This window comes from Neopsephotus bourkii, unplaced genomic scaffold (genome assembly GCF_033783945.1).
Source record: "Neopsephotus bourkii isolate Nb327-2 ecotype Australia unplaced genomic scaffold, CSIRO-AGI_Nbou_v1 NB_1181, whole genome shotgun sequence".
Taxonomy (NCBI): Eukaryota; Metazoa; Chordata; class Aves; order Psittaciformes; family Psittacidae; genus Neopsephotus; species Neopsephotus bourkii.
The window spans coordinates 145812-154979 of record NW_026901666.1 but is presented as its reverse complement, the minus strand read 5'-3'; the positions used below and the strand labels follow the sequence as shown (position 1 = coordinate 154979).

Below are 9168 nucleotides of genomic sequence, written 5' to 3'. Positions count from 1 at the left end.
CTCCAAAGAAAGCTCAAAAGGAGATTAACTAATTAATTAAGAACCTTTTCTTCTGAGTGCAACAGGATCCAAGAAACAAGTGAACTTTTCATTTCCAGTAATAGCAGAAATTACTTCAATAGCATGACTGTGAGCACCCATGGGACCATAATGTGAGAATGGTCTTTATTAAGGAATAGACTCGACTTCTATCGTTCTTCCAGTCACTTCCACAGGCTATAAACAGCGCCTCGTTTGTTGCTATTAAAAGAGACTAAAGACAACTATGCTGAAAAGCATTACTGTTTAAGTAGTCATGGCTTGACATTAGCACAAAAAATATTTTTTTTGAAAGAAAGTAAATTTGGGTTCTTCAGAACATTATAGTTTTGTTCAGAAATTATTATGTTGGATATTTGTGATATGGGGAGATCTTTTTTTGTATTGTGTTTTTAGTTTTAATTAATGGTCACTACCTCTCTGTTTAGTTTGACTTTTTCAGACATGTATGAAGTCAGAAAACATCTTGGGGCCAACTATGTTTTCCCAGTGTTATTTTTTCCCTATGTCAGCACCTGATGAAAGAGTCTGGTCTTAGTTAAGTATCAAGCCTCATTATATATTTGTTCTCATAAATGACTGCTCTGAGGAGCAACCTTTTACGAATAAAATGGGAGTTTGCAAAACGACGCTAAGCAAAAACTGAAGTAATCCATGATCTGCCGAGGTGATATGGAAGACATATCTCTCATGCACAGAAGACCTATGCATTAATCCTATGTTTTGGGGTCTTTAATTGCTTTAAATATTTGCTTCTAGATCTGTGTTTCACACATCTTATTTACATGGTTTATTTTTCATTTTCTGAACAAATCGATAACCAGACAGACTCTTTACCACACTGGATTAGTTTTATTTATTCTCTTTGAACTTGATTAAAAAGCTGTCAAACATAAGTCTACGTTTTATCAGCAGAATACTCTTACAAAACAGGGTAGGAGATGCATATAGCTGGATACATACATTTCAAAATGAAACAATATTTGATATATTCTAGACAGTTACCCTTTTGTTTATCCATGACAACTGAAACTAACCATCAAATGCATAAATTGATTCAAGTCTAGCCAAGTAATCCTAAGGGCATATGAAAAGGCTTTTTTTTTTAAAGTTCTTTCTAGATGAATTTAATGTAGTTCACCAATAAAGCATCCTCAGGAGCACAATACAAATGCTACAGAACATGAGATAGCTGGGGAAAGCAGGCAGATGTACAGTGTGATGAAGAATCAAAATGGATGTTACATTAAAATGAGCAGTCATGCAATGTCTTCATTTCATGTACTGCATTTAAGTAAAAATGCCAAAGTTCCAATTCCATTTTTAATTCTTTTTTTTAGGCACTGTTATGCAAATAGTGACATTCTATCTTGTGGCTGTTGTTTTGTTGTTGCTTAGAAATATTAAATGTAATTTCTTTTTTTAACTCTTGAGGTAGGCAACTTAAATTTATCATGTCTTTAGCTTTCAATATATATCAAAGAGGAAGGTAAATTATACTCAGATTAGGTACAAATGATCTGGTATTACTGTTTTAATTAATTGCTCTTAATATACATAGTTTAATCCATTTCCCACATATCTCAATTATTATTTGTCTTTCTGTGCCATTGCATATGTTGGTAAACAGCATTTTCTATGGTCTTTGGCCATATGCTGTATGCTCAGCTTGCAAAAAAAAAAAAAAGACACTTGGAGTGCTAGCATAATGAAACTCTCAAAGGGTTAATGCAGAATACATATAGGCAAATGTTGACAATATTTTTTATTCCAATGTTTGAAAATTAAACACAAAATCATCATGAAGTTTTCACAAAATGAGGCATCTGTTACTTGAATGAAAAAGAAATATTTCAGAAATATGTTTACAGAAATGTAAAAATATTAGATATCAAGACAGATGTGAATGCTTTCAATAACAGGCCCTGTCTGTCAGTCTTCTTCAGAGCCGAAGATCTTGTTGTACTCACTCAACATAAGTTCAACTATCTGATTTTGGTACAGCATGTGGACTGCCATGTTCCCTGTCTCCTTTTCAGGTCTAAGCAGTGTTGGTCCAAACACAATTCCTAAGCTTTGTGTTGACATAAGATTCACGGATTCCTTGGCTGCTATCCTGTTGACGAAAGGAAAGAATTGGTCAAAAAAAGGGGGATGTCAAAGGAGTCACTGTTGCACTATACAGAGTCTCTTTTTTATTGATTCTCCTAACATGGATGGTTTTTTAGTTATCAAAGAGCAAGAAAAAAGGAGGTAAGAGACAACTTCTGTCAACCTGGCAGAAAGCAAATGAGAGTCAGCTCCAGTCAGCAACATGTACGCAGGGTGGAAGTCTAGAGGCCCATTTCCAGTACTCTCATATCAGGGCATGATTTGCTGATTTCTGGTAAGTGAGCATTAGTTAGTGTGTGTACTGTAAGGCAATAATTTCTGATCTCATACATTTAGATACTGAAAATAGGGATTGCTTTTATGCTAAGGGAATTGAGCACTTTTATGCTAAGGGAATTGAGCACTTTTGGTGTCAATAGTTTTGGTGGCTCCAGGGAGAAGCTTCTTTGCTTCTCTTGACATGGTCTCCAGCACTGAAAGAGTTAGAAATCAAAATAAGTCCCTTAATATAGAGAGCATATGAAACACATTCCTTCTGCTAATTTAAATCCAATAAAGTTAGTATGGTATGAAATGGATTGTGAAATTTTAATAACTAAAAACTTTTGCATGCTTTATTCTGGCACAGAGTTTCGTGAAAGACACTGAGACCACATACCTTAATGAGATGACTTAGAAAATAATGGTAAGGATTATAATGTTTGACATCTTTATTACACACAAAATTACAAGAAGAGGACTATTATTATTAAAAGTTGATCTTATGTCTGTATTAAGACAATATTCTTGTGGGAATGGCATTAAGGATGGAGAATTCTGGTATAAGAACAATATAGGTTTAATGGGTGGAGTTTAGGTAGGCAGTTTCACATAAATCTCTGCAGTGGTGAGTATGAACAAAGTAGAAATCCATTTCTCTCAATCCCAGAATATCTAATATATCCTAAGTTGGAAACACTAGTAAATGAAAATATATATTCTATAAATAAATTTCACAACTCTACCAAGGAATGTGAACTAAATGTAACTTTAATATGTAAATGCTTGAATTTATGGATGCTTTCTTAACCTGCTAGTTTTAACTTAAATATTCCAAGTGGAGTGTTGAAGCCAAGTTCTGATTTCTCCCCCCCACCATTGTCATTCATTTATCTTTTTTAAATCCAGAAAACAATTTAAAAATCATTATAGCTCTCTGTTTTCCCATATCTGTTGCTGAATTTACAGCAGGCCACACTGTAAGTGAAAGAACTTAATGAAACATAATTGTTTCAGTTACTTAAGAAAAAGTTTCTTTCATGTTAGCGCAGGGGTTACATAGCAAAGAGCATTGTCTTGTAGATTTCTGCCAATCTTGTGTACTACATTCCTTGAACATCAACATTTTGTTTTTTTCCCCATTTATAAATAGGAAACATTACTTAGTTCTGCCTTACGTTTGTAACTATGGTGTCCATTGCAAAAAAAAACCCACTCTCCATATGGCACTAATAAGCTTGACAGAACTATTAATTTCTTCAAATATAATGTCTTCATTATAAATGAAAGAAAACCAAAAAAATTTAAAAACCCCAGCTTTCCTCTGGGTAATATTAGCATATCATCTCTTAGGAGTTTAGAAAGTCTCGAAAGTTAGTAGCTTTGTTGGCAAATGACTATGTGTGCTTCTGATGGACAACACATTTTTCACACATTATCATTATAAAAAGAAGTTTGTTACATTTTTTTTACAAGGGTGACTAGGTTGTTTTACTTAATGCCACTTATGCAGAAGCACATGCATCAAGCTTGGGGCCTCCTTGTGATAGAGACTTTACTTCTGTTGAGCTTGTTACAAGTATTTGCAAATGACATCAGCACAGGTAGAGATGCTAGTTCATCAGGGGAAAAGAAAATATTTATCTTGCGTAAGGTTGGACGAGGCCTTGGGTAATATGGTTTAGGGCGAGGGGTCCCTGCCCATGGCAGGGGGGTTGGAACTTGATGATCTTAAGGTCCTTTCCAACCCTAACTATTCTATGATTCTATGATCATCAGTTTAACATCAGTTATGGTTTTCCAATGAGGTGGTGTTGGTAATGGATAGCATTGATGAAGCTAGAGGAGAAACACCATGCAGGGAGAATGTGGCAGTGGACCATGGATGAAGATATGTTCCATGGTGAAGAACAGTGGTAGCAGAGCTCAATTTACTGAAGGGAGGGGAAGACTGACTTCTTTTATCTATAAAATTTGCAGCAAGATGCTGAGATCCTATGTTTGGTATGTGGACACATAAAAATGGAAGATGAATGGCCAACTCCTCTGTTCTTGTTTGCCGTCTTTCTGCATCAGAATTCCCCTTGTTTTTCCTGGAGATGCCATTGTTCATGCAAAGTCCTGTTTGAGTCCAACCATTGCCATCACATGGTCTGCTGTTGCTCACCTCTCAGGAGGTGAATGTGTGGCATGAAGGAAGGGAAGGTGTCCATGGTGTGTGTTGGTGATGGGGGGGAACCAGCTATCTGTTGTGATTCATCGTTTTAGGACATGGCAATAAATATACCATGTATATTTGGGGCCTCTAAGCTTAATACCAGAATAATAATTCTTGTATTCAGAACATCTCTTAAAATTATTTTTATCTATTCATGCAGTTATACTTGTTTTGATCACCATTATGACAAAAAAAAAAATATAAGCCAAACAAACTTGGAAACATGGAAAGTCCTAGTAGTTAAAAAATCTGTGGTAAAATACAGTTACTGGAGGGAAAGAAGGAATGAAGTCAATCATCCTCAATAAAATAGTTTTAAGTTTAGGACCTTATGTCTTTTTAAATTACAAATATTTACCAGTGAAATTCTGTATCTATTTTTTTTCATCTGTCCGCAAAAGTAAGAGTCGAAGCAAACCAAAACCAAATATGTCCAGTTAAAGCTATTATTGTAGCTACTAGGTGAAATTGAGTTGTTGAAATAGAAAATCCCTGTAAAATGGGCAAGTATTCTTTTTTTTTGGCAAGAAAAAGAACAGGAAAAGTGATGCACCATTTACAACATAAAAAGTGAAAGAAAATACCAGAGCTACTTTTGTTCAAGGCCAAATGAAAGGAGCAATGATTGATCAATTTAAGATTATTTTAGAAACAATCTATAATCCAGTGCCGCAGATGTTGGAACCATATCAAGAAATTGTTGGGCATTATGCTGTGCAAGACTTTTTTTTTCCCCAAATAAGCATGCTTCAAGAATGAAGCTTTATATCACAAGTCAGGAGATAAGCAGAAAGTACAGTTCTTATTAATAATAGTAATGAAATTAATTATGTATTAAAACAGAAGTGTATGATAGGAAGGCTCTGTGTCAGTGGCAGATACATAAGCAAAAATACTTGGAACTTATGCTTTGGCGGTTGCCAAGGCAACTGTAAGTTGGAAAGCATGTGACTGAGAGAAGGGCAAGTCTACAACTAAGAGGGTCGTTGTATGGTGTTTGCCTCTCTAGTTCCATTAAACCTACACTTTTCAAAGTCTCTAAATAAAAACATTATTAATTTTGACATTTGGAAAACACACTGGATTATTACTTCAAAGACACTAGGTGTTAGAAAATGGTCTTCATTTTTACCCCACAATAATTGCTGAGGAGGGGAAAGCGTTTCAACACTGACTGATTCCTCAACATTTTAATATTCTTAGTGCACATAAAAAAATAAAGAAGTCAGTATACTTAAGGAGGAAAGCCCTTACGGAAAGTGCACCATTTTATAGCGAGCTGGAGAGTTTGAGTGTACAGCTGTCCTCTGCTATCTGTATTGAGAACTGCTCAGTCTTGCTTATTTAGCCTTTCCCAGCCCATGAGGATTTAAGTTTGCTCAGTGTCAGGGACAGTCTTATTCTTTGAAGGACTGGGTTTAGCCATGCCTAGTACTCTTTTACCATTTTAAATTATACCTAAGAGTAACTTTTCACTAATAAAACCCTGCTACTCTTCCATGAACTGGTAACATAGACTATGACTTAAGGGCAACACATTACAAAATTAGGGCATCAAAAGAATAAGACCAAGTCACTTGCTAAAATATTATGGGCCAGAATGACAGGTGTAGAAATCGCCTCTGAATTAAGTAGAAGGCAGAAGGATAAAAGCAGGTTTTGATTTTATCAGAATCCTGTTTACCAGCATTATGAACAATATTTGACTTAACTAGGGAAGCCATTGCCATGGGAGGCAGAAACCAATATCTAAACAGAGGCCAAGAAAGAATGAAGATGCAAGGGAATAGAGAAAACTGCCCAGAAAGGAGAGAAAATTATGCATTTATGACTCCTGTCTTCTTTGTATAACAATAACCTCACAGAATTAGATAGCAACTCCTCCTTAAGTGGATTATTCCATGACAACCCATTTGGGTAGGTTTTGTACTTTTGCTGAACTGTGCTAGCAACCACTGTCACAGTCAGAGGTGCTCATTACCATGGACAAGGAGGCTGATTTGATGTGTAAGTTCCTATGAACTGCCTTAATGGATCAAAGTCTGCACATCCCATTGATTCACTTTACCAGTAATTATCCTCAAATTAGCTAATATCTGTTTCCTATATATACACAGGCATATGCAAATGTAATGTTCTAGCTTAAGGACTTGGCCATGAGAATATCTCAGCTGCCTTCAACTCACCTCAGTTATAACGCTGTTAACAGGCCTTTTCACTGCTCTGTTACGGGCCAGGTTTTATGCAGCAGTTTTCTGAATTTTGCTATTGCAGAGCTCCCAGTCAATTTGAACATGTTAAAATTTGACTCATGATGAACAGGTTCTAGCTCAACATTTTATGTTTCTCTCCTTAGCAATTGCTGGTTCACAGGAGTTAAAAAATAAAAGGTATGACATACTTTGCTTTAGTGACATTTGGGGAGAAATCATCCAACCTTGAAATAAAATCTATATTGAAAGCACTTCTACATCCATGCCAGTCAGATACATTGTGTGATCAGCAGAGGTGTCCCAGGGGAAAACTTGGTGTGATAGACAGGGTTCGTTACTTGGACCTCCTGTCAGTTCTTAACTCATTGACAATAGGTGAGACATCTAGTACAACTTTGTTTTCTTTATTTGGAAGTAAAGTTTATATACTTACCTTAACTGTGCCAAATGTACTGGAAAATAACCTGATAATAAAACGTACCATCCTGAGAAGTGATAATGTCTGTGTGCGTATAAGCACATTTTGGCAGGCCTTTTGCAGACAGCTTTTTCAGTGTTAAGAAGGAAGCACAAGTACAGAATGATGCACAGATAAGCTATCAGATTTCTTCTCAATATATTTCCTTTCCATTTAAGGCCTGTTACACATACTTTCCTGAAATACAGCGCATTACTGCAATGTCATTTTCTGCTGTAAATTTATTTCAGTTTAGCTATGGTAGTTGTTCTCCAGGAAGAACTTAAGCAGATTTTTTTGGTACTAAAAAGACAATTCAACTACAGCTTTGAGAGTCCTCTTAAAACACAAAAACCAGTAATTGTTCTTCTATAACAGGTCAAAGTCCTGAAGATATTCATATCCAACTAGATATAGCAGCTTAGGACAGACATCAAAATATACCAGCTATGGAGGAAGAGGGCAGGTCCTGTATGCTACTTAACCTCATCTTGAGATACTTATGGAAATAATCAGAGGTGAGCCCCTGATACCATAAGCTGTATTTGTGTAAACTGTTCAATTCATTGCACTGCAATGTAGATAAATTAAAAATGTAGTAATAAATTTGGATTCTTGATATTTTATGAATGCAAACTAAACCTCTTTATTATTTATGTACTGGCTTAATGGATAATTTGCTCAGTTGCATTACAGTGGTACTCACCAGCTGATAAAGGTAATCAAATGCATACATTTTCAGCTGAATCTGCAGCCTGTTGTTTACGAAATGTGTATACTATGTTGTGAGGGGGGGAGCTTTGTATGTATGTAGCTAATGACCTGAGGTTTATGCTTATAGAGAAGATTCAAAATGCTATGATGTTGTCTATTTGAAAATGTGGATGTGATTTCTTCTGCAACAAATATATGTAGTTCAGGAATCACAGTGGACTAATATAGTTTAAAACTACTTTCTCTTGCCCATGTAAAATGTGAAGGTATTTTTAGTTCCTTATTGCTGCATAGGTTGAATTCGAAACAATAGCTATCCAAGACTGGTAATAGAGAAACCAGGTCATGGCATACGATACCTTACAAGAGGGGTCAGGAATAGTTCAGACATACTTAAGAGCTTGCTTTTGCTGAAAATAACCTTCATGGCTCCTGGCCTACAGAAACTCCATAGGCTTCCTGTGCTCTGCAGCTGTGGGTTCATATTACAGCTCTTTGGGAAAAATCCTTTCTCTTCAGTTGCTCTTGGGACATAAGAATGAGCTCTTGATGCTGTCTTCTACTGCAGACTAGCCTTTAAATCTGACCATTGGATGGCTATATATAGTACCTGGACAGCTGACAGGGACCTGGAGGATGGGCTTCCTCAGGGGATCCCCTGCATATCTCACAGCATGAGCCCTTCCCTGGATGAACTGCCTTGGAGTCTAGCCCTAAACGAAAATAATAACTAAACTAACTCTGAACATCAGTTCACAGTTGGCTGAATAGACTCTGAAAAGTTGAAGAAAGGCATTTGTTCTGGCTTAGCCTTAGCTTAAAGTAAAATCTTTTAGCTATTGGATGAACTTTACTGTCTGAATGACATCCTTTCTGAAGAGTGTGAGTGCTTTTGCCTTTACATACACTATACATACTGCCTGTCTTGTAGAGAAAGTCTTAATTTGTCGGGTGACTGAGGCCAAGATGTAAAAGCACATTTAGGTATTTAAAGAGACTCAGGTCTCTACAGGGCCTTTGTTCAGCAACGTGCTTTGGTGAAGTTCTGCTTGTTGTTCTGCACAGTGTTCTCCTGCCTCTGCCCTCATCTGTGGTTATATGAAGAGAGCGGGGTAAGGGGGTACCTGCATCTTGGTCTTGGGATCATTGCTTTTTTC

General features: G+C 36.4%; 1 protein-coding gene across 1 annotated transcript in view; it reads right to left on the bottom strand.

Moving 5' to 3' along the window:
• Nucleotides 1-871: 871 nt before the first annotated feature.
• LOC133217887 (rho GTPase-activating protein 15) overlaps nucleotides 872-9168 on the bottom strand; it is a gene marked incomplete at its 5' end in the record, with an annotated part of 139867 nt that continues 131570 nt past the window's right edge. The window contains one exon of the mRNA XM_061363700.1: nucleotides 872-2155. Within this exon, the coding sequence (XP_061219684.1) occupies nucleotides 1972-2155 (184 nt within the window). The remainder of the gene's footprint in view (nucleotides 2156-9168) is intronic.